General features: G+C 40.0%; 1 protein-coding gene across 4 annotated transcripts in view; it reads left to right on the top strand.

The window, feature by feature from the left end:
• Positions 1-11,168: 11,168 nt before the first annotated feature.
• LOC118340062 (collagen alpha-1(XVIII) chain-like) overlaps positions 11,169-26,998 on the top strand; it is a 29,687-nt gene continuing 13,857 nt past the window's right edge. For 2 of the 4 annotated variants that reach the window (XM_035677915.1, XM_035677914.1), the window contains exons 1-5: positions 11,841-12,442; positions 22,562-23,103; positions 24,219-24,299; positions 24,366-24,425; positions 24,720-24,795. In XM_035677915.1, the coding sequence (XP_035533808.1) occupies positions 11,857-12,442; positions 22,562-23,103; positions 24,219-24,299; positions 24,366-24,425; positions 24,720-24,795 (1,345 nt within the window). In that variant the 5' untranslated portion in view covers positions 11,841-11,856. The other 2 variants (XM_035677917.1, XM_035677918.1) reach the window with 2 other exon arrangements.

Below are 26,998 nucleotides of genomic sequence, written 5' to 3'. Positions count from 1 at the left end.
ACCTGTATGCTGTAGTTGATAAGACTCACTGTTTGGGTTTGTCTGGCTCAGATGCATCAATCATGCATTAGATATGATTGAACGTGACATTTTATCGTTGTATAACCAACTATACTTTAATTCTTACTTTAGTAAGAAGTAAAAAAAACATTTTTACACACAGAATGTGTGGATGCGACTCTCCTGGGGATCAATAAAATCTCATCTGATCTTAACTTGACTTTTTTTTGCTTATCAGTTCTGAACTTATTATTACTTCTCTGGACATTATGTTTCTGGACTCACTTTGTTTTATCTTGTTTCTTAGTTTGTCTTGTCTAGACTTATCTTTACTTATCTTTTTGATACTTATCTTATCTTAACTTTTCTTATCTTTTTTTCTCGACCTGACTTTTCTCAACATATAGTTTCGTACCTTAACTTATCTTAACTTTTTTGACTTGTTACTTATCTTGAATCATGTTATCTTGACTTAAACTCAGTTGCTGGTTTTAGGTTTTAGGTATACCAAACTAAAACAAAAGCAGTCTTTTATTACAGTTCTGCAATGAATCATGAAGGCACTTAATAAGCTAGCAGCTGAGTGTATTTTGACTTGTCTTGACTTAAAAACTATTTTGAAATAGTTAAAAAGGAAAAAGGCTTCTATGATTGTTTTCTTATTTAAAACTGGTACATCAAGTTTATACAGTGACCTACAGACAGGAAATTGACTCCTCTCTTTGAAATTGAAGTGTAGAGTGGGATGTGTCGGGTGAAATGAATGGGGACTGGACATTGGACTTCGAGAGCATCAAAGAGCTTTTGAGTGGACAGGAAGTAGGCGGAGGTTTAGTTTGTTTCCAGCCTTGTTGTTATGACAATAGAGGCAAATTTGTTTAGGAGCCACTCTTGTTTGGACTCCACATTTATTTTTTACTGAATTGCTGCTTTTTGTTTTTGTCATTTCATACCGTATTAAACACAAATATGGACAATGTTTGAAAAACGCATTTATTTTGATCTATGACAGAGATTTTGTTATATTACAACTTAATTATATCTGTCAGTCAGTCTTGGACCTACTTTCATCGTTGTCACTCGTGTTTTCACCAGCCTTCTACAATATATCAAGGAAAGACATAGAGCTGCAACAATTAGTCGATTAATTCAATCGCTATGAGAAAAAATGTCCAAATTCTCTGACTTCTCAAATGTGAATATTTCCTGGTTTATTTAGTCCTCTAGGACAGTAAAGTGAATATCTTTGAACACTTCAGGGTGTCAGCTTGGGATTTGTGAAACAGTGATATCACATTTTATGGACCAAGCAACTAATTGATTAATTGATAATAAAAGTAATAGTTAGTTGCATCCCTAGGAGGACAACCTGTGAACACTAAGAATCCCGCAATTGACCAGTTTGGCCTGATGTTTGTGTTATTTTTCCTAATAAAATGTAGTTATTTTGATCATTTTGTACAACTTGCTATATGTTTGACAGTATTAAGGTAAAACTTGAGCTCAACTTTGGGTCAAAATAATCATATTTTTACACTAAAACTGGATCCAAACAACCAGTTTGTTTAATGACCCACTGGTTTTCTGCCAGTGAGTTCTGGTTAAAGGGAACCCTGCAATATGTATACAGCAGAGAATACATAAAGTATGTGTTTATATGTTCAGCCTGCGTCTCACAAGCTCATGGCACTCCTTTTTATTTTACCCTCGAGGACATTTCTCCACCGCGGTAAACTCCCATTTTTATCTGTAATTACAGCTTTTAACCTGCGTGCGTCTGAAATTCAGCAGCCAAGCCCCCTTCAGACTGATTAGACCTGTAGACAGTAACAAATGAAACATCAAAGCCCTTTTACAACACTACGTGAATAATGATGCCTTCCCTATAGAGGACTTTAAAAGCCCCATAAAGGCAGCTGTGGGTGTTTTCTACCTGCTGACAGCGGAAGTGTAGAGGTGTAGCTATGATCTCACGCTGAGGGGCGAGAGGATGTTTTGCTTTCCATCCTTCTGTGCAGCCTATCTGATCGGTCGGTCAGAAGGTGCTCTCTGTCACCGCAGAATGCTTTGTTTTGTCAGCTGCAGAGCTGGTTGGCTTTGAGGTAGTGAAAATGGTGATAATGGTGGCCGTGGTTTGCTTCTCACACCTGCTCGCCTCTTTAAGATCTAATCAGCTAGTTACCAACAAATAGCACGTAAAGATAAGGGTTAATTTTAGCAGCAGACCAGTGTGTTGAATTTAGTTGCATGAAGTGGTGAAGTTAGACTTAGTTATCTCGTAAAAACAGCTCATTCTGAGTTAAAGAAACACAACAATGCTTATATTCAGATGACAGGTTTTTACTTATCTTGACTTTTTTTAAACCACTGACTTGTCTTGACTTATGAGCATATGTTTATGCCACGCTTTAAAGTTTTTCTAGATGAAAACCAGAGTGTATGTATACATGTTATTGTACATTGTTATTAACTACTTTTAATTTAAGAAAGTAAAGCAGATGTTTTTACTCTCAACTAAGCTTATACAGGTTTGTGCAGGCTAAAGGAGATAAACTTAAAAGATAGTTTCATATAAAAGACTTTAAGTATCCTCCTTGCACTTAAATGCACAAGCACAGGCCATGAAACCCCTCATGGTTCCCAACCCTCAGGAACAGAAGCTTTTTGTTCACAACAGGCATTAATCACGTTATTTAGTGGCTCACTAATTTCTAGCTAACATAAAGGAAAATTTACAGGCTGTGAAACTGCTTTACAGTGTTTTTACGCACAAGACTTAAGGCCGAACTGCCCTTAACCCGAACCAGAGGCGACTCTCGTGAGTCATCCATTGTCATCTTTTCCATGTAGGCAACAACATCAGTCTTGTGAGTGACGTGAGGAGGAAGCGCTTTTAATCATTTCCACCATGGAGGCCAAACAGGCCCTGTGCCCTTATCATCCAGAGGGGTGGGCTAACTGCAAAAACCAGAGGCCTCGAACCTCTTAAGACTGATTCACACTGCTGTTAATCAACCGAGAAATGACACCAACAGAGAAGCAGCTGACAGGCTGGAGCTCGCTTTGTTGTTGGTCAGAGATTTACTGACATACAGATTTACTGTGCAGAGGTTAATGACTGAATTCCACTTTAGAAGTTGGTTTATGGGTACAGGTTCCGGTCATATCAGGGATATGAGGGAAGGTGATGAGAGTTTTGCTCCTAAAAACAGCCTTTGGATCTTAAATTATGTCTTTGTCTTTATATGTGTGACAAGTTTTATTGTCAGTGGTGGAAAGTACATTTACTTAAGGAGTCTAAAACTTTGGTTACTTTGCAGATTCAGGTTGATATTACAAAATATACTAACAAATAAATCACGATCAATAGATTACTACTAAGGTAATTTGCAAAGTTTCCAGATTAATTTGTTGCTAAAAGTAGCTGACCGCTGCTTACGGTTATGATAGCTGTCTGTTTTTACAGAAAACGCACGCAGAAGCAAGCAGCGCTCTGCGTCCACCAGAAGAACTGCAATTATTTAAACTTCTCACTCTGCTGCACATTATTTGGCAGCTAGTTCCATGAACCGCTTGAGGGAGTGACATGTGCAATGATGCACGTCTTACTTTTCATTTATTGGATGACATGGAGGAATGTGGGAGGTCAAGCACCAACAATTTTTTAAGGTCACGTCAAATTTACGCAAATATGTGCCCGAAGAGAGTGTTGACAGATGCAGCGGCAAGTGTTTGTTGTACTGAGTTGTTACAAAGACTACCTGCTTGTTTCCTCATTCATTCCACACCTTTCTATTGTCTTAAAGGTGTAGTTCTTACAATATTCAGTTTTTAAGCTTTGGTTCATTATATCCTGCTGTTGGAGAAATGTTCATAACAAACTGTTATTTGTTCAAATCTACAGAATTTTCTTTGGGTAAGAGAACCTCTTCTCCATTGTGGGATGGTTGAAATCTGAGGCCCCATTTACACTCAGTCATTACACGTGTCTTGAGTGGCTTGGACAGCTATTTAATCTCCGAAAAGCTGAGTGTAAATGCACCCAAGAAGCATTCATTAAGTCCAACTGAATTCGAATCAGATTGCTCTGAAATTTATTAAGCTACTGCTATCCTAATTACATAACCCTGTTACATTAAATCCAAAAAGCCCAAGTGTAGGTTTGTTTCGTCATTCAGACGACTACTTTTCATTTAGAAATCCCCAGACGATTGGTAGGCGCTGAGATCTCTGATTGTCTGGTATCGCTTAGTCTGCTAACGTTAGCCTCACTGCTAACACGCTGCTAAAGTGCAGAAGTTATTTGTTTTTTTTTTGTGCATCACGACCTCCTCCTTGAAAGATGGATGTAATCAGATTTATACCACATATCTGCTGGTCAGATCATGGTGCCTGATCAAAATCCAGTCTGAAGCAGCTGTAATTTCTGTGTTGACGTCATGTTTTGGAGAAAAGTCGGGAGGTTGATCGTAACGTTGGATGACACAGTAGCTGCTCTGTATGAGTCTCCGTGGTTCTGGGTGAGACAGTGTGCGGTTTACCCTTTTATGACTCACTGTGAGCACTAGCGGGGTGATGAACAGTACAGTACTTGCCCTCGAGTACAATATCTGGGCCGCAGGAATTTAAACTGAGGCCTCAAATTACGAGGCCTTTGCACTTGACTTAAATGTCACGTCTCTTCAGGCTCATGCTGCAAAAATGCACCTCTGACAGGTGAGATCGAGAGAGAAGATCCATTTAGACTTACAGGATTAAAATTACCTCTGATTACTTAAAAAGCTCATAATTGCTTTTAATTTTCTGTCGTCAATCATTTCCTCAGAGGTTTATCTCCTCTTCCTGGAACAAAACTACTCATTTATTTTGGCTTTCTCACATAAAAAAAAAGCCCCAATATTTAACTCCCATTGTTATCTGCAACAAACGTCCTCATTCAACATTTAGGATTCTCCACACAAGGAGCCAACTGTCTTGTCTTCAAGCTCCCGTGTTGCTTAATGAATTGTGCATTGAGGCTCGATAGCTCAACCGTCTCACACCCTCTTGTCTGCGAATGCCCTGCTTTTGTCTGTGCCAAAAACCCACTTTGACATACCGCAGGGTGTAAGGATGGAGGGAGGAGGGAGTGTCATGGGTGTTGATTTCTGCAGAGCTTCTGCCAAGATGCCCCTCGGGGAAACTTTTCTTTTGCTTTTTCGCGTTGCAGAATTTGAGTTATTTAATAACTGGAAAGCACAGCACGGATAGATAGATATCAGTGAGGTGTGTCAGTGATTTATTGCCATGATGTAAGATTTCTAGGTCTGAAACGCGTGATTTAAACCATATTTGCACAAATGTTAGTACAGATTTGGTGCAGAGAGACTCAGTATATAGTGTATCTCTGTAGTAGTCCACACTTCAGACAACAGATGGCAGAATTTCATCTTTAGTGTTGGCCATCTGCTCTGCATTGTTTTATCGACACTATCAGCACTGCAAGAACCAAGAAATACAGTTTTTATCAAAGGACACTAATTATTGGAACTTTTTTGACTGAAAGAAAAAGAGAATGAAAACAATGACCAAAACTGGAGTTGAAGGGATTTTTTTGTGCTTGTTTGTGTGCCATGTTCAATGTTTGTGCTTTGTTTATGTATTAAAATGCTTTGCTTGTGCAGTCAGAATGACATTAAGGCTCCTGCTTTTCAGTTTTTGGTGCTTTCAACAGTTGATTTTCAACCACAATTTGTTTATTTTTTTATTTGGTGTCAGATTTTGTCTCCACACTACCATGAGTTGTTGTGTTAACCATAAATTACAGTATATGCTCAGTGCTTATAGATGGAAGGATAATACTTGTAATTTTCAGTACTCTAGTAGTTTCATTTAAACCAGTGGTCGATACAGTAACTTGACTCCTGCAGCCTTTATGTTGCTGCCATCTGCTGGATCATGGAAGTAGCACAGTATACTGTGAGTAAATGAATGGATCAACTACATGGCCAAAAGTATGTGGAAACTAAAAGACAGTTATTAAAATTCTATTCCAGGGTGGTCCAGTTAACAGAAAACATATCCAGGAATATTTTTCAATGACAGATTGTTTTTATCCCCTTTTTTCTGTCAGATTTTCTCTCCACACATCCACAAGTTGTTGTTTGCACCTGCAAGAAAACACAGGGCCATAAACACACACACCAAACTGGGAAAACCATTTTTTTATGGAGCTGGCTTTGTGCATGGTGGCATTGTCATTTTGAAAACAGGAAATGGTCTCCAAATTGTTAATATGGACTTCCTCCAGAAAAGCAATAAACAGTTTGTTCTTCAGAGCAAACCTGATTCTCTCGAGATGGATTAAACAAACAAGATAAAGTGTTTAATGCAGTTTCCCCTGGTGTCCAGCCTTTGTGCTAAGCTAATTTAGCCATCTATCATCTATATTAAACCTCTCAGGGGAACAGATGTGTCCACATACTTAAGGCAACCCAGGATAGATTATAATATTAGTATCAATATTGCACTATAAAAATACTCCACAATTCAAAGTCCTCCATTCAGAACTTTACTGAAGTAGTATGCATGAATCAGAAACTTTACTTATTTACTTAATGCATAAAAATTAAAAGTACTCATTGTGCAGAAAAATGGTCCCTGAATGAATGTGTATGAATTGCAGCTGTGCTAAATTACCAGTGGAGGGTCTAAATCTTCCAAACCTCAACTAATCACCATGGCAACCAGATCTCTCCAGAGCTTTAAGACTGTCAGGGGACGTCTGGTGTGTGTGTGTGTGTGTGTGTGTATGTGTTTGTTTGTGTGTGTGTGTGAGAGAGTGAGACTACTTATTTACATCACTCTGCATTCAGCTTTAAAGAGTTTTGAACTCTTGTTAAGATAGTTTTAATTGATTAGAAATGTCCATATTTGGGATTCTGTCTCCGTCCGACACCAGGAGGAAGAGGAGGAGGAGGAGGAGGAGGAGGTGGAGGTGTCACCAGCATATAATCAGACATGATTAGTTGCATTTCCATCTTTAAAATTGCTGCACACAGACAGCAACTGCACAGACCACCAACTTAAACGTTAACATACTTTTAGAGCCAACTTCCTTTGCCTCATACAACCTCCATCACTCCTCTTTTCATCTACGATCACGTATCTCATAAACATTAAGATTCAGGATAAGGGAGAACATTTGTGTGTGTGTGTGTGTGTCTGTTGGAGTTTCTCAGGCCCAGCAGCTTCATCGTGTCTCTGTTTAATTGGTGTATCAAATTTCTGTCTCACCCCACTTGTTTCCCAGAGGGATACCCCACAGTTCACACGCTCTGATGTATGTTCTTTAACCATAAAACGCCACAAACTGATGATACCTGGCTGTTAAAACACTTAAATATTTTCCTTAAGTAGATATTGCGTTCCCACTGGAGCTTTAAATCATTCTTTAAGCTGAAAATGCCAGAAATTCAAACATTAACATGTGCAGATTTAGTCTTTTTTTAATAATAAATTGAATATTTTTATGGGTTTTAGACTGTTACAAAACAAGTAATTTAACGCTTCTTCCCTTTGTTGCCAAGAGTTAGATTGGAGATAAGAAGATTGATACCGCTCTCATGTTTGTATGTTAACGTAGCTTAGCACAAAGACTGGAAACAGAGGGAAACAGCTAGCTTGACTCTGTCTTAAGTTAACACAGTCTGCATCTGTAGGTATAAGATAAGGCTTCCTACTAAAATAAAATCAGCATGTTCAGAGTATTTCTGGGGCTTGCTGAAAGGCATTCTGGGAAATTTAAGGAGGCAGGTTGAAAGACTGTGGAAAAAGGCAGTAAACGCCCAAAACTGATGATATCTGACTGTTTAAATACTTAAATATTTTCTTTAAGTTGACATTCCCTCTGGAGCTTTAATGGGCAGCTGTAGTGCTGGAATGTATTGTATATAGCAGCATGCATAATGTATGTGTGAGTGTGCATAGTACTCCACATGGAAAGCACCAGGTGCCTTCATGAACTGACAGCCACTAACTCACTGGAGTATAATGCTGTGGTGTGTTTACTTACCCTACTCGTAGCCCTGTGCAGGTCAGAGCAGCTGTCAGATGATAGTGATGAAAAGTGTAGGAAACACAGAGGGGGGGTTAACATGTATGTGGGAGAGTCTACAGGGCATTAATGATGAGATATTGACTAGTGGGTTGGACATGAACACACCATTTGGAAAGATGTTTGTGAGTCCAGATTAGTTTGCATGTTCTCTCTCCGCTAATAAGAATTCTGCTTTTTCATGTCAAAAATATACAAATTTACCAAGGAAATAAAGATTTGATACTTTTTTATTCTTTTCCAGTGGAGAAGGAAATAAAGAAATGTCATGGCACAATCAGCTTAGGCAAAAAAAAAGAAAGAAAACAAACTAAACAGGAAGTGTCTGTAATTGCTTTTGGTAATTGCTGCAAGGCTGAGCCACATGAGCTTTTGTTTAATTATTTTGCAGTGGGATTTCTGGTGTAGTTTCATTTTCATGCTTTGTGTATGAAAATACCTCTCCTGGTTGTCAGATAATAGCGAGGGCTCATTGTTTTCACCTAATAATGCCCACATTTTTTTAAGTAGAGCATTCAAAACTTCTTGTTTGTTGCTGCGGGAACTCGCTGTTCTTCATGTATAAAAATAATTACTACTATTACTATTACAACTAAGGTCTACAGGGGCTGATCGACCAGATTATTTTCTATTTTACACAAACAAGTTTGAGCACATAAATCACGATGTTTGGCTGTACACCACAGGGGATTTACTCGCACAGTAGGAGTTGGAATTAAACAACATTTCTGAATTTGTACACTGTTTGTCCAGCTTAACAGGAATTCATGATATGCCTTAAATCATTATGCATTACTTAGCATATCATTTGTTAACTTTTATTAGAACAGCTTCTCGGGGCTATTAACAGGACCAATTTGACTTTTCTATTACTGATTTGTGCCAGATAATAATAAGATAATCAACTTAACTCTGCGTTCAGACGAGTTAAGTGATCCATCTTAAAAAGTTTAACAAGTCAAGATTCACTAGATCAAGCTGTTAAGAGCCTTTGAAGAAAATCTGATGCACTTATTTTGTCCTTGTAGCCGAAACACTTCATCCGTGACAGCTGGCTTTCACACACTCCCCAAAAGCATCTGTTTCTCAGACCGGAGAATAAGCTTCTATTTGCACCCACTCCTGTTCAGTGTCCGACTGAAAGCATTTAGCACATATGCTGACAGCAGTAACGGTGTCGTATGAATGCACAAATGATCAAGATGTGGCAGTTTCCAAACCTCCAAATGTCATGCAGCGTGGGTGTGGGAGGTCTGAGGGCTGGAATGTGTAACAGCTGGATGTCTTAGCTTGGCAGATGAGGCGGGTAGCTGGATGATAGGGGTACACAGGGCAGTGTGGAGGAGGAGGAGGCGGCCTGGGAGAACAAGGGTATGCACGGGGGGATCCCACCCTCCTCCTATTGCCCATGAGAACCTGGAAGTGGTACATTTTCCGAGGATTTTCTCAGATGAGGCAATGGAGTCGGTCCCCCAGGAGTGGAGCTTAAGGCATCGATCCAATCAGATACGCCCTCCCCAGCTGCTGTCATCCCTCACACTCCTGCTGCTGTGAATCAAAATATATACATCGCAAAGTACTAGAAGGAAGGTTGAGTTTGTAGCACTGTACACAATATCACATGTCACTGTTTTGGTTTCTCATTGATGTGTCAGTATTGTGTAACTGAACACCACATTTTATCTAAAGCCTTTTCCTTTTTGTTGTTGAAACAGCAAATCAATTAATTTATCTTCTGCTGCAGGTCAGTGTCAACATTACCCTGATATTCCCACGTTGTCATCACAACAGCTGCTTTTAAAAAAAAGTCTCCACAAAGTCCACATGAAACAGAAATCAGAGTGCTATTACTAAGCTAAGCTAATTGCCTCCTGGTTCATAATGCACAGATAGGTGAGTGGTATTGGTCTTCTTGTCTAACTCTTGCCAAGAAAGCGAATATGTTATGTTATGTTATGTTATTATTCTATATTCTTCTAAGTTTTAAGCACATTAAATGCATGTTTGAAAGGAGTCTTAAAGGAGCAGCTTGTTCAGAGCTTTTAAGAGCAGTTATTAAAGGTCCAGTGTGTAACATTTAGAATGATCTATTGGCAGAAAAGGATTATATTATTCATAAGTATGTTTTCATTAGTGTATAATCACCTGGAAAATAAATCATTATGTTTTTATTACCTTAGAATGACATGCCTCGGGTCTCCTTCCATGGAGTCCGATATGTTGAATGATTCTACAGTAGCCCAAAATGGACAAATCAAACACTGGCTCTAGATAGGGCTGTTAGCATTTTTTGTGCATTTCACAGCCACTGTAGATTCTTGTTTACACTTCGAAGAGGAGGGTGAAGCTCCTGAGCTGTGATCTGCAAACCGCTAGATGCCACTAAATCCTACACACTGGACCTTTAAGTCCTGATCTACTAGCTGGTGTAGTGTTGATACAGTGTGCTGCAGAAAATCCTAAAGTTTACATAGTGGACCAGGATCCAAGTGTGATGTGTGTGTAAACTTGAAACACTGACAATGGACTTGAAGGGAAATAGGAGACAAGTAGGATACATCTTGTGTCCAGCAGGAAGACTTTTTGTGAAGTAACAACATCTGCATATTCATAGATTTAGGTATTTGTAAGGATTTTAATGTGGAAAATTACATAAACATATCAGACATTATTGTTCCAAGCAGACTACTGTATGTGTTGTATTACATGTCTGGAGGGGAAAAACCTGCAGTAAACAGTTTCTTAAATACTTGCTGATGGCTGCAGTTCAGTGTTCTTCTCAAGGACACTTGAGCTTAAGATTCTTGCCCATTTCGACATGGATGACGACCTGGAATTTAGACACAGAGCACAATGTGGACTAAACCTGTTTATTATGGCCTATATATATTTAAAAACTCCATATTTTACTGAGGTTATTTCTGTGCAGGACGGGTGTGTCATTGTGGTACCACAAATGCTTTCTCTTCATGCTGAAGTCTTGTCTTAGGGGACCCACTCATCAACTCACACAGGGGAGGAGTTTTAGTGTGTGTTGGGGCAACTCTGAGTAACCAATGACTTCCATCATCAGTGTAGCAAGCCTGCCTCCACACTTGGGTCTCCCCCTTGTCCATGAGTGCTTTTTCATGAGGGAGGTTGCACCGGGAGATCTAGAGGGAGGGTCTCTGAGTGTGAGCAGAGTTTTTATGTCTCTTTTTTCATTCAGTGGATGCTCAGTGGCCCCTGAACAGCTTGGATTTAACCGTTGACCGGCTGGCTAACAGGTGGCGTTTGGGGAAACAGTGTGAGCACTGTGTGGAGTGCTGCTGCACGCTGAGACACTTTGAGGTGCTGTTGCAGGAGCCAGCAGCATGTTGAGGATCCAGACGTGGTTGCTTGTCCTGGTTCTCTGTGCTGGGAACTTGGAAGCCTGGTTTTGGCAGAAATACGATGAACGAACCACAGAGACCCCAATGGAGACAGGAACTACAGGTGCCACCACGCCAGCAAAAACAACAGGTGCCACCACGCCAGCGGTGATGACAGGTGCCACCACGACAGCCAATGCCACAAAGAATAAGAAGAAGGAAGAGGAGGAGGATGACAACCTATCCGGGGTTGGGGAAGAAATCATCAACGTGGCCACGGGAATCCGTAAGTTTGTCGAGGCGTGGGATGCGACCCCGACCCCGACCACCAGGACTACTAACGGAGGCCTGACAGAGAAGGTGGAGAGCGCTAACCCTAACACGACGGGTAATACAGACAGATTCAAAGGGATGGGGGTGGAGGAGGGGTCTGGGATCAGGGTAGGGGATATTTCAGGATCCAGGGCTGATCTTGGGTCAGATGTAGAATCAGTGGTGGTCTTGAAAGGTGATGAATTCCTGCCTAGCAATTTAACCAGGATTATAGGTGATGTTTTAAAAATCAATGGGACTGTTGAGGGTGTTTTGAATTCCACGCCAACTCCCTCTGATAGTCGCATCAATGGTTCTGATCCACATTGTCTCCCTGTGCCTTCTGATTGGTCAGTCTGCTCTGGCAAACAGCCAAAATTTTTCACATTGCCTAACTTTTTTAACCACACATCTGTGGAGGAGGCGGGGGCGGTCTTACAGGAGTGGGCGTGGCTCACGAGGGAGGGGTGTCACCACAGCACAGAGTGGTTCCTTTGCCTCCTGCTGGCACCCAGGTGCCATTCCCCTACCGCGCCCCCACACCTGCCCTGTCGCAGCTTCTGCCAGGTGCTGCAGGACAGCTGTTGGGCGTCTCTGGAAAACGGGCGTCTCCCAGTGGAGTGTCACCTCCTGCCTGAAAGAGCGCAGGAGCGCCCTGCGTGTGTTTCAGTTAGTAACTGGAGAGGTAACCCCCGGCGGGTTAGAATGTATCCTGTTTGGTCATACATTTTGAACCCCATGTCACGTCACTTCTGTCGATGTTTAAGCCTTGGTCTGTGTGTGTGTTTGTGCGGTGTTTTGTTTTGGTAACACAAATGTCCGAACACATTTTTGCTTTGATATCTTTGCCCATCTGATGATTGGTTTTGCACGCTTTAGCCATTTTTAATGCAAGCTGACCATTTTTCAAACTATGTTTTTAAATGTTTGAAAACCCTTATGACTTTACATCGAAATAATATAATATTGTGATGCAACCAATTTGTGTAGCTTATTTAGTTACAAACTAACTAGTAGTCAACTTTACACCCTGACTTAAAGGTCCAGTATGTAACATTTAAGGATCTATTGTACAGAAGCAGCCTGTCCTCATTCCCAGGTCGTCAAATATGGATGGTGAACGATGAACGGTAGTTTCAACTCAAAGTAGACATGATGTTCACTGTGATAATAACTCAGGCATGTTTCAAGTCTCTGCAAGTTGAATTTCCAAAACATACTGACATAAGTGGATGCATTTAACTGATTGACGCCTGGAAGGTGGAAAATGGTTGCCAGTAATGTAAAGTATAAATAATCTGCAAATAATGGGTTCAAACGTGCAAAACCAGCAGTATGGTCACTGCTGTTGTCGCTACTGTTGTGGTGTCTTTTTCTGTTCGCTGAGGAGGTTGTTTAGCACGAATGCATGACGCCAACACCTGAGTTCACATCACTGTCCCAGGCTGCATGCCACCTCCATGTGATTGTCTTGGTGCAGCACTGCATCTGCAATAGCAACGTTTTTGTGTGATAAGTCAGCAATGGTCAGCAACAGCAACGTTACAGTTTCTTTAAAACCTTTACAGCTTTTATTTATGTTACTAAAATCAAACAGAGACAGCAATGCAAAAGGCAGCAAAGTCCATTCTGGGTGCATCAAACACATGAACACACTTCATTTATATCAGTGGTTCCCAACCTTTTTGACCCCTTTTCTATCATTTAGTAAACTGACTTAAGTGACATATTTTATGCATATTTCATAATATATTAAAAACTGTACAATTAACCCAAAAAGTGAACTCAATTAGTTGAGCAGATTATGTCCTGAACTTTTTATACTAATTTATAACAATTATATAAATAGGTTTCTTTTTTTGACAAATTCTGTGTTTTCTTCATCCCCGATGCTTGGCCATTGTTCTATTAGACAATTTACTTTACATTTACTTTTCTTTACAGACGTGAACCAAATGCTGAGATATAGCCTCACTGTACATGTATTTTAAGTTTTCTAGCACGCCTTAAATGAAGCTGTTGGCGACCCCTAGTGGGGGGTCCCAGGTTGGGAACCACTGATTTATATTAAGAAAAGCGTTGGAGTATATATGATATACACAGTTGTTAAGCTCTCCCCTTGAGTATTAACCCTTAAGACAGGAAATACTTTAGAGGCCCATGTCCATCCTTTCAGTATAGCTTCATAAACTGTGCACTATGGAGTCTTCATAATGAGAGAATTGCTGCTGTATAGACTCGTCTTTCAGGGGTTAACATTGTGAACTTAAAACCCTCGTTATCTTATGTTTTCCCACAGGAACATTTAATGTAAATGTTCCAAGTTTAAGTGGCAGATAGTTTTGTTATTTTCCATATGCCACAAGTAGCGTTCTTGTTTGGATAACCTTTAAACTCAGACATAAACCATACGCAGATATGTGTGCAGATCTAACGTGTCTACCCTACAGTAGACTCTTAGTGGACGCTCTTTACATTATGCTGCTGCATTATGTGCAGTACAGGATATGAAACATCAATGTTCTTGTCGTTAGACTGTTTTTATTGGGTGTGAAACACCTGCATTGGCTACCTCAGTCACAGATGTTTCGGGTCTTGAAGATGATTATTTTTTAGTAGATGTACAACATGTATTTATTCTAACTTTACACTAACAGGATGTTTTATCAGTGGTTTTAATTGAAATAATTCTCTCTATGGGACAAGGGAATTGGTGGTTTCATACATGCAGCTCTCACTATCACTCTGTCACAACCTACTCTTGCATGCCGGTCACGCATTTCTGTCCTGGGTTATCTACTTCCACTATTTCTGATCAGCTGATGTGGAATTTTGTGTGGATTTAGAGGCGAGTGGCGTTTTAGCATCCAGAGTCACACTGAGGGAAACAATTGGGCCATCTGTGGTGGGGAGGATGGGCTGTGGATGGCATTTATGATAGAGGCTGTGGGAGGGAAAAATGGTCCACTGCGAAGAAAGAGTGTGCGATTGTGCGATTGTGCGCTCAGTTTGGGAGAAAGGGCAACGGTGTCGTGGTAAATAACAAGAGAGCCTTGTGACTGGGAGGAGACAGGGCGGCTCGAAGTCTCTGCCAGAGGTCAGAGGTTCCCAGCCAGTTGCCCACCCTCTCAAACCAGTACCACTTAATGGGTGGTAATCAAGTGTTCGTCCAACCATTAGAAGATAAGCAGAGACAGAGAGTGGGTTAAAGTGTGAGAGAGACTTTTATGCGAGCGGGGAATTACCCGCTCCTAGAAGAAAAGTGGTTTCCAGTCAGTGCACAGTATTATTCAAAAACAGTTTCAAGCTGCATATTGGGCCAATGTACAATTTTATATTAATCAGAGTCCTTCCTGTTTGCCTGAAATTAGCTTTTTTTTTCACTTAGTGGCGAGCTCTTGCAGCCACAGCAACAGAAGCAAAGATGGAACAAAGGCTTTTAGATTTAGTTCACTAGTCTGTACTTTTGGAAACAGCTTGCCTGGCTCTCTCCAAAGGTAACAGAATCTGCCTACCAGCTCCTACAAAGCTCATAAATTAACTTATTGTATCTTGTTTGTCACCGTGGGCTTGCCAGCAGGGACACCAACCAGCAGCATGACCTTTGGACACAGCTGTTTGGAAACATAGGGATGTTGTTATGCTAAGCTAAGCTAACTAGCCACCAACTCCAGCTTCATATTTAGCATACAAATAGTAGAGTTGTATCAATGTTCTCATATGTATTGTACATATATATATATATATATATATATATCCCAAAATATTTAATTTTTAGAGACTAAAAGTCAGGACTTCTTGGCCTCTGCTGCTTTCGATGGTTCCATGTTTCAGAAAAAAAAGAAATAAGAAATAGTATATTAGATATATATATTTAAGTTTTAACAGGGAAATGAAAATAAAATATGCACACACTCCTCCAGCTGCTTATAGCTGATACCTGCTACAACTCACGTTTCTCTACACTGCCCAAAACCCTTTACATTTAATCTGGACTGCAGCCAAGAAACCAGACTATTTCAAATCACGATGCTCTTAGAAAAGTGAGATGGGAACACAAAAAAAACCCAGCTGAGTCGCCCACTGATCCCTCATCAGTCAACTTTAATTTGCTCTCAGCTTATTCAAACATGGATTATGGTCTGACTGGGGAGCAGTGGGAGGCTGTAGATGTCTCAGCTGTCACAGCAGTTGAAGCGTCAACTGATGCCACTCTGCTTTTTAGATGTGTCCAGTTGGTTTAGTCCCAAGAGGCTTGGACTAGAGCTGGGGGTGTTAATAGTTGAACCCACTGGTTTAATTGGAAGTGGGGGGTCACTTTCATTCCAAGACACTCTTTGAAATGTTTCTTAACTTGTTTTAAAGGACTAGTGTGTAGGATTCAGTGGCATCTAGTGGTGAAGTTGCCAACCAACGGAAACCCCCTTATCTCATCCAAGTGTGTAGGAGAACTCCCACATTTTCTATTTATTTTTTGGCAACAGCTTTCCTGCAGAAGTATTTCTGTCCCAAACATAAATTATATAAATAGTATTTTGTTAAACTGCAGCAAAAAGTAATGGAAAAAATATTTGCGGGTTTTCTCTCTGACATCCTCCAGCTACACTGCCTCAACTCATCAGTTTCCTGATGGATTTTCTATTTATTTTCAATGTATTTTTACTTTAATTAAATTTTCTTATGCTAAAGAAATATAAATAAAATGATCAATACGTGTGTTTGATGTGTTTAGATTATTCAAGGTTTTTATACTAAATATTATGTAAAGTTCTGGAATTGCTAAGGTTTAGTATAATTACACTGAATAATTTAAGTGATAAATGTGCACATACCTATGAAAGTTATATCACATTTCTGCCAATAGATCCTCCTAAATGTTACACAGAGAAGCAGACTGTCTGAACTGTATAAATACCTCAGATTCTTTAAAATGTATAATTAAATTAGTTTGTTTTTGCAGTGCTTACTTTTCCAAATAAGGACTGCAGCTTTCAGATGGAGGTAAAGCAAGTTCTGGTTGTGGCATACTTTGATAATGGTGTAATTTTCCTCCAACATTTGGCATGCACAAGTACCAAGATTGCTCACACAGAATAGAAGTAATGAGAGATGTTTTTTTGTGTGTAATTATAGATGAGGAATGAGCAGGTTTTGATTTGGTGCATGTGGACATTTTAGCTTGCAATGGGCCGGAGAGTGGAGTTCATTCTAGTTACTTTAATTGAAGGGTTTTTTATGACAAGTCCTCCAAAAATACCAATACAGAAACATTGATACCAATAGCAATCCAATACAATTAGCCATTCCTATACCACTTTACAGGTTTCTGGCATTGTTTTGTAGGATGACATCTTTACACTGTTGCAAGTCAATAGTTGAGTCATACATGAGCAGTTGCGTGTATTTCTAGAAAAAGATGTGCTTGTACACGTGAAGCTGCCAATTTGGAGATAAAATGTCAGTTTGGCAGTACAGCATGTAGTGAGGCTTGAGCTGATCATACTTTGAACCACATCAAGGGTTTGTTGCTGTCTGGATGGAGTTAATGTTCCTTTGCATGATGTTCCTGAAAGTATTTCATCAAGTTAGTGTTTTAGTGTTGTTGAAATGAAAGTCAAATGCTGCCTCTTATTTAAACACGCCTGCACACCATATTCTGCTTTTATGACTGTAGGACTTGCTCGTGTGTGGGCACTGTTGTTATCACTTGATGTGTTTCTAGTAGGCATGCACAGTGCGGCCATACAGGTGTTTACATGCAACGCTGATTTAATGCTGTTGCTTCCCAGCATTGGACGCTTGTAGTCATATTGACCATATTAAACACTTCCTGGTTGCACTTAATTGGAGGAACACTTTCTGCTCCAGGATTCCCAACCGGACCAACATTGTGTCTAGTTTGAGAATTTTCTCTTAAAAAATTGCAATGCATGCTGCGTTTTTTTGCTGCCGGACGCTTCCTCCTTTGCACAAAGTAGCCTAGACCTCAACTTTATGCAAAAGAGGAGCAGCCAACGTCATGAAACATAGTGCAGCGCTACCAGAATGCACATAGTAAATGAATGGAAAGCATTGAGATGATCCTGTGGACACATACCATAAGACTCAAAGGGATCCAAAATCTGTCCAGATTTTAAAGAAAATGCACTCCTAACTCTCTGGAGGAGTCCATTAGTCACACAATGACATTTCAGCCTGTTTTAACTGGCATCTTGTGTCTGTTCAGGCTTTTGGGACTGAGTCTGTCTCTGTGCTTCATCCTATTAGAGTCCCTCATGGTCCACTTTCCCATGAACATCTGACACGCATTTCCTTCCCCTGCCTCCGTCTGTCCATCTGTCTGTGTCTCTTTTCTATCTTTTCTCTTCACACACTAAACCAGGCATTGAATTTCTCTGTGGTCAAGTGTTGGAAAATACAGACATGGCACTTCAGTAATCCTCTGTAACTGAATACATGAGGTCTTTCTTTTTCTTTTTTTATTTGGCGATGCCTTCAGGGCAGTGAAACATTGCTGTATGTTGTTCTTCCATACAATGGGTCCTGTTAGCGTGAAGGAAGGGAGGAGACAGACCCAGGGCAAGAAGCCATAGGCAGACATCTGGGTTAACGTGATGATAGCTTTGGAGGCAAAGTTCACATGTTTGGATGTCATGACAGCTCCCTTCCGTCCTCTGGAGAACAGCCAAGTTAAAGATACAGCTGATCATTGACTTTTAATGGTGGTAGAGTAACAATAAATAACAAAGGAAGATAATAAATGGTTTTAAGTGGAGGTGCCAACAATAGCATCAGTGATAAAGCTTAAAGGAAAAGTTTTTGCTTGTTATCTGAGAGTAAGGTAAGGTTCTCAGGAAGAGGAACAATGTCCAACAACTTGTGGTTATATAACAGTTATTGCATGCATTTTTTCTAATTTCTTTCAGACTTACAATCACAGTCTCAGCCATTATTTGTTTTTCTTGTGGACCAAGATGCAAAGAAAGCATGGGACCAGTGGTTCCCAACCCCTACAAGAGGGGAATCAAAACATTTATGCTGCACAAAGTTATGTTTATATAGTCACACCTTACTCTAATCTTTACCATTTCTCTAGCAAATATCTTGACATTTTGACTCCCCAAAGGCATCTAAAAACAAATCAGATCACTTTGGTTTTAAAGTCAGTCCTTCTTACAAGTTGTTCAGCTTCAACCAGTCCATGTCAGTGTTGCACAACCTTGCAGTTCTGTCCAATCACTGCAACTTTTTGCAAATTCAACCAATCATAGCAGTTTCCCCGCACAAAATGTTGAGCCATACGTCTCCACTAGAACACATAATAATAAGGATAATAATGTTCTTAAGAGCGTGCTTTCACCAGTTGTGATTAATTAAATTGTAAATCTCACAGTTTTATACCAAATAAAATAAATCTGCAAAAAGATGGATGATTAATTGTTCAAATAATTTTTTAAGCAAAAATAACATCAATTTGTGAGGATTTCCTGCTTTTGTTCGTCACGTGTCATAGTAAATTTAATATATTTGGGTTTTGGACTGTTGGTCAAACAGAAAAGAGACATTTAAAGATTTGGTTGTTGGAGTTTGTAATTTTTCACTTATTTCTGTCATTTTATTGATCATAGACATGTAAATGATGTTTTGACCTATTAATCACTGAATCATCAGATTAGCTAATAAAAACAAAGGTGGTCTTTTTGTGTATTTACTTTCAGAGGGTGAAAATAGGTGAAATTATCTAATGTTTTTTTTTCTGTTCCTGTTAATAAATTTGCTTGCTTTGCATTTTGGTTCACAAGAAGAACAAATACATTCAGAGCCTGAGACTGAGATTGCAGCTTTGATAAAGAAAAGTGTGTGTAATTGTTATATACTGGTCTTGTAATTATAATGTTACTGGTATGAAGGAACAGTTGGCAGACATTGTTCCTGTTCATGGGAGCCTTAACTGTTACTGTTTAGTGGGAGAGCTGTGGTTGAACTGGACAGCTTCCAGATGTGAATGTGAACCTCTGTTCACTAAACAAACTCACATGCCAGTGCAGAAGAGAAGGTTTCCTCATTGTCATTTATCATTTAAAAAATTGAATTTGACCAACCTGATTTGTGCAACAGCTGCAGCAGCTGTGCCACAGTGAGATTTACCAATGGCAGGTGCCCTCAGTGGGAAGTTGACCACCCGGCATGCGCTACTCAAGCTCCAATTGGATGAAACCCTAAACGATCCAGGCTATAGCTGTAGCTGCTGTGCAGGTCGAGACAACATAACCAGCATTCGTGCAACAGGGACTGTGTTTGTAAGTGTTTGTGTGTGTGTGTGGGAACATGTGTTTGGGATTACTCCCTGCCAGCATTGGATTGGCAAATCCAGATGTGCAGTTGTTGGTCCCATCAGTAACTTTCCATGGCAGAGTGTAGGTGACTTTCCTCAGGTGGAACGGTGTGCAGAACACTCCTAAGGGAGAGTTAACAGCCTGAATAATGACGCTATATGCTTCACTCAGTCATGCAGTTAGTAAACAGCATTACAGTGGACATTTCTCATCAGGTTTTCTGGTATTGTGAAATATGTAAGATTTAGGGGCCAACTGTTCTGTTTTGACTAGTTGCTGCTTGTGTGATCTAAAAAAAGAAGGGATAATGGGCCTGTAATAAGCTGTAAAGTGAGAAAAGATGTTGTGGGAGAAAGTTTGATTTTCTCCATCAGAATTAAATTGTTTCCAGCCAGTTTCATAGAAAAAAATGATTAAATCAGGAAAATAGTTTACAATAGTTTATGCTTTATTCTTTACTTTACTATCGGGATACTTTCTTTTCTATAGCAGCTTGGCTACAGGGACAGTGTCAATATTTAAGGTTTTACACACTTTTGTTTTATGACCAAATACTAACAACTGACATTCCCATAATTCCCTGCTAATTAACAAACGTTAGCAAGCTGCCATGCTAAACTATGATGGTGAACATGCTAAATATAGCATTAAAATGTTAGCACGAGCATGAACACTAATACACTAATGAAAACATATCTATTAATATTATATTACATGTCTGCCAATAGATCCTGCCAAATGTTACACACTGGACCTTTAATGAAACAAAGAGCTGATTGACAGAATATAATTGACAACAATTCTGATAATCGATTCATTATTCAAATAATTTTTCAGGCAAAAATGCCATACATTTGCTTCAGAAATGTGAAGATTTTCCGCTTTTCTTTGCAACACATCATCGTAAATTTGATATATTTGGATTTGTGACTGATTGGGGACAATAACGTTTATTCTATTCTATTCTTAATCCAGCAGTTTAAAGACGTCACCTTTACTAGTTACTGGGGAAAGTACTTACAGTACATTACTGTAAAATTATTACTAGCAATGCCTTACTGCCCAGCACTGGATGTTGAACAGTGAAGCTCAAGCTGGTCTTTGTCAGTTAAAGTTCAAACACTGGCTCTATTTGATACTTTCACATCATTTGGAAACCTTGAGAAACCCTTCAAAACCACTGACCACTGTGACCTTTAACCTTTAATGCAGATTGTACTTCTGAGTCATGAATCTGAGATGACAGGCCGTCCTCGGGAGATCGTGTCCGCAGGGCCAAAACGTTTTCTCCCTTGCGATGCCGGTTTATGTTAAAAGCATTTGTTGGTCTCAAGGCAGCAGCTCATTTCCCTTTGGGCTATTTGAATCTATGGGAACTGAAATATCAGCAGTTTTTCCATTAATTTGACCCACAGTCTCACAGACACTGTAGTATAAAAGTAGAAACCGGAACCCAACATTAGTTAAATCACCTTGTCAGCGAGCCAGGAGAAGTTTGATTTATAGTCATTTTTTTCATTACCTCAAGTGTTATCTACCAACTCAGGTTGTTTTTATTTAGATCTGCAATGATTAACTGATTCATCTTTTAGAAAGTATCTAATAATCACTTTTCAAACATTTGTCAGGATTTTATGCTTTTCTGTGTTGTATACAATAAAAAACTAACTCTCTGGGACATTTAAAACTATTTTCTGACATTTTATAGACAAAAACAGTTGATCAGGATCATCTGTTTCACGTACTACTGTCAGAACGCAGTGAAAATGCGGTTTGTGGTTTTGTGGTTGCTGTTTAACCTGGAGGGTCAGTGTGGTTTGTTGCTCCAGAGGCACTTGTCGGTGACTCATTTAAAACAGTTTATTAATTTCCTGTAGTGAACACTTTTTTTCATTTTAACAGGTTTTAACACATCCTAACATTTATTTTGTCTTGATATCTGTAAAAAGATTGCTAAATCAGAAGAAACTATTAATTTAACCACAATAAGCTACGTATATTAGCTCTTGGAGATCTAGAATATCTTCTTATAGACTGTTCTGGATAGTTTGTTGTCCAAATGTTATCCTCTGAACCAGTTTACCTTTACAAAGAACGTGTGATTTGCTGATCATTTCTGTGCTTTAGACTCACTGTCTTTGGAACACATGCTGCCTTCAAGTGCACCTCATAAGCTCCTACTTCTGAGTCATAAATTCAACTTTTTACACACATTTTAGTGCTGTTTTGGGAGAAATAATATTAAAATATGTCCTATATTGACATTGTTTGGTGATGATTCTACTCAGGAAACATTAGAAACTCTAGAAAAACCTAAGAAGTCACAAATATGTTGGCTTTTCTAGCTTGTATTCGCCTCCATTCATGTGCACTTACAGCGGCGCTTGAAGGCAGCACTTGTCTAATTTCTTTTTTTAAGTCAACTTTCTTACTCTAAATCTCACCTTTCTGTTTCTTCCCTCTTGCAGAAGAGACCGGTGTCTCTTTGGACCAGCTAATCGGAGACCCTCCACCCAATGCGATCACCAGAGTCTACGGGCCAAGGGGTGGGGCTGCTTACGCCTTCACCTCTGCGGCAGTGTCGGGCCAACCGGCTCGGGCCCACGTCCCCAACCCTTTCTACCGCCACTTCTCCCTCGTCTTCTACATCAAGCCATCCACTCCTGCCGCCTCCGTCCTCTTCTCCATCACCGATGGGCCCCAGAAGTTCATGTACGTCGGTGTCAAGCTCAGTGCGATGCAGTCCGGCCGTCAGAGGGTTCAGTTCTTCTATACAGAGCCCGACTCCGAGGCTTCGTATGAGGCGGCCAGCTTTGACGTGCCCAGCCTGGTGGACACCTGGAGTCGCTTCTCGCTGTCTGTCCTGGAGGACCAGGTGACTTTCTACCAGGGCTGCGACTCTGAGCCACAGGTGGTGAAGTTTGAGCGCTCTCCGGATCCCATGGAGCTCGACACGGGGGCTGGGATCTTTGTGGGCCAGGCGGGAGGAGCCGACGCTGACAAGTTCCAGGTAATGTTTGATTATATGAAGGTACAGATATGGTGTTGAACCTTGTAAACCTTTTAAAATATGTAATTTCTGCTGCTAGGGGGTCTGGGTCCTTTTGTCATTGGTATACCAGATGAGCTGAGGAGGATACACCAGTTGCTTCTCCCAAATTTGGACAAAATAAGCCTGCATTTGGATCAAACTTTTATGACACGTTCTGTCTTTAAATACACACTTTGTAAGGTGAAGCTGAACGAAATGATCACTTTTATGGACTAAATCATTTGTATTTCAGACATACAAAAAAAGTTTAACACTTTTACTTTATGCTTTAGCATTTGGAAGAGAAGTTAATTTTCTAACCATAAACTCCAGGGTACCAGCAGAGGAAATGCTCGAGTGCTGAAGAGATGTTTGCTCATCACATTTCTGACAGAAATAAATGAAAAACAGCAATGAGTCCTCCTCCAAATGTCACCCGCGGGACCTGGAGAAGTCAGAATAATACACTGTGTGCTAAAAGAGCAGGTGTGTGAGTGTAATTTGAATGTGGAAGTCTGACCTCTTCCTTTGGTTCAGATCCATTTTTAATATCTCCCTGTGGCACCCTCCTCACGGCAGGTTTGGGTCACAGGCAACAGGAAGGGCAGACCTAATCCACTTCATCCTTGTAAATCTATTACTTGACCCCTCTCACCATTGACCTCTGACCTTTAGCATGCACCAGCAGCAGTTGACCACATGTTGACTCTTTTTGAGGTGGAGAAGAAGTGGATATTATTTATGTAAAAGCTAAACATTTGCTCCACATTTGTCCAGATTATCTTCTATTCTTAGCTGCATCTTTTATTCTTTTTCTGCCAAAAACATCCAAAAGAATACTTTTCAGTGCACAAATGGGTCTCTAATGAGAATATTCTAACTTGCCAATCGTCATAAAGTCCACCTCAATTCCAAACAGCCAGAATACAGCCCCTTGTAGAGGATTTAAGAAGATGATTTAAAGACAGAGTGACATTTCTCTCATGTTTTCCACCTATTTGGAGATTCCACATGAGGCTACTATAAAAAATTATTGCAAACAATGAGTCTTGTCATCACGGTGAGTTAGTATGTGTGTGTTTGTGTGTTTTTAGGGTGAGATTGCAGAGCTGAAAGTGGTGGGAAACCCTCGGGCAGCTGAGCGTCTGTGTGACGACGACGACGACTCTGATGCTGTGAGTATTTTTTGTTATATTTTTACGTCAAAGAATGCTTTTGTGTAACGTCTCTCTGTCTCGCAGTCCTCTGGTGACTTTGGCAGCGGCGAAGGCGACAGGAGACAGACGGGGCACACTGTGAAGGTCAGTTTGTCTTGTGAAACTGTACAGCTCTATATCTAAACCACAGTCATATATATGTACATTGTCTTTTTATCGTCTTTATTTAATCTTTATTCATATTTTTCTCCTGTTACGTTTATTGTTATGCAGCAATACACCAAGGCAAATTCCTTGTATGTGAAAACTTGGCAGTAAAATCTATTGTGATTCTGAAATAAGAAATAAAACAGTGAAAGCATCTGATAAGGGGCATTGAAGTGTGGGTATTTATTCTGGCCGTGGCAGTGGATGATGTCTATTGTTTTCTTTTTCCAGACCACGCCTTCTTCCTTACGACCAGTACCTGAACCCCCTGTGATATCCTCACAAGGAACCTGGCTCAAAGAAACAGGTAAAAGCTCAGTGGAATTACTTACGACTGCAAATCTGGCTGCCAAAGACGCTCAACACAGTAAACACACTACAGAACCAACCTGTAATGGAAGTTTTTAATCATACTGCAGCCACTGCCAAAGAAAGGTCTTCACTGTGTTTTTATCTGGAAGTATGTGCATAAGGGCCCTTGTCTGGACCTGAAAATGTAGGGAGTTTTGATGCAGGGTTCCAGCATGTTAGTGTGATTCGTAACTCTTTAGCTCCCCCAAGTGGATAGTTAAAGAAGGAGAGAATATTTGGTTATATACTGTTGCTACTAAAGGAGAAAGGAAAACCACTTTTGGCTTTAAAGTCTCCCGTAAAGACTCATAAACAGATTATCTGGCTCTGAAAGTAGGGCACATTTCTTCAAAATGTACACACACACGCACACACACACACACATTAACGAGGCACCACATTCCCTGCTTTGCAAGCCGACACTTGCAGGCCTCATGCTGCCGGTAAAGTTGTGTTCAACCTGTGTTGACTTTAGATGTCAGGTTTCACAAGCCGTTGGTGGACCACAGCCGGACTGGATCACCAGGCCCAAGAGGTGGGTCGCTGGGGGCAAACGGATGGGTCACGCCTTGAAGAAGTGCAGATTAAGATTAGGGTTATGCCCTAATCAACATGTGGCCATCCTATCGCAGTATAGAATGAGCCTTTGTGCTTCCAGCTGCTGTAGAGTCTCATTATGTTGGGCTGTGAGCATGTTGGTGGAGGTTGGTGGAGGTTGGTGGACGTCTCCTTTACAGTCTGTGCTTGATCCAAATTATTCAGTATGAGGCTGCAACGTCATTCAGTGCGCCAGACAGTCTATCAAGGTGACCAGATCTTAACAAACCAAATGTGGGACAAAGAGTATGTTTGCCAGAAGTTTTCTAAAATTGTATATAATGTCTGTAGGCCTATAATTTCTATTCTCCTGACATGTCTAGGTTTTGCCCTCTGACTGATTCCATAGCACACAATAGACCAGTGTTCCCAACCTGACCCCCACTAGGGGTCGCCAAAGCTTTGTTTAAAAGAACTAATAGAATAACAACAAAAAAACACAACACAACATTTGTCGGAAAAGACACCTACTAAGTATGTATGATTGTTAAAAATAGAAAGAGTGCATGATACAGATAGAGAATGGTATAATAAACGTCCATTAGTCAGTTTACACAATGATAGAAAAGGGGTCCCTTAAGGAAAAAAGTTGGGAACCAGTGCAATAGACTGTGCAGGCTACAGGTTAGGCCTTCAGCATCCCAGCTCCCACGTGGAGAAAATACACTGAGCATGAAAGGAAGTTGAAGTTTTACAGGTCTTATGGTCTTATATGATAGTTGCCTTCCACTGGCTTCACCCAGTTATAGTTATTACATTTCCTTTTCTAGGTAGTAGTTTCCATCATTTTCGGCCTAAATCTGCACAGCGTGTGACCTTGTGGTGACTTGTTTTTTCCCCTGTTAGGCGTAGCGTAGTAAAGACGGTGACAGGTTAACCTGCTCTTGACAAATTAATTAATTTGAAGTCACGAAAAACTTTTAAAGTGAGTTGACATGACAAATGATTCATTCGCCGCAGTTTTAATACTATATTCCTTTATATATGTTCTTGATAAACACAACATAAAAATAACAATATTGCATGAATGATTATACAAATAATAATGGTCACAATGTTAAAATAATAACGGTACTTAACTGAATGGCAGTGGTCCTACCTGTGGTAGCTTATTGTTAAAATAATAATATGTAGCCTAACTAATGAAAATAATCCAAATAGACAAAAGAACATGAAATAAAAAAAACACATTGGTTTCTGATTGCAGTGACTTCTGACTGAACAGATAAAACACCAGGATTAATAAAGTCTGCCTTTATCCTGGTCTGGAGCTGCACAGAATATATCTCCATGGTAACTTATAGTGCCGCTGCTTTCATGAAACGGAGGCACGGCTAAACTCAGCCAGGATAACTGGAAAATCCCAGCTTAATCTGCTATCTGGGTTTTGTGAAACAGCCCTCTGGTTACCCTTTACAGTCCACACAGGGGGCTTATTGTGTGATTAAAGGTAAAACGAATAGTTAGACTAGTTGGTTAGTTTTGTTCTTAATAATATATATATATATATATATATATATATATATATATAAACATGCAATATGCAATACAAAACAAAGGAG

The sequence above is a fragment of the Morone saxatilis genome, unplaced genomic scaffold (genome assembly GCF_004916995.1).
Source record: "Morone saxatilis isolate NCDOM2014 unplaced genomic scaffold, NCSU_SB_2.0 Contig6, whole genome shotgun sequence".
NCBI lineage: Eukaryota > Metazoa > Chordata > Actinopteri > Moronidae > Morone > Morone saxatilis.
Note: the sequence above shows the minus strand (reverse complement) of the source record. Positions and strands in the feature narration are given on the sequence as shown.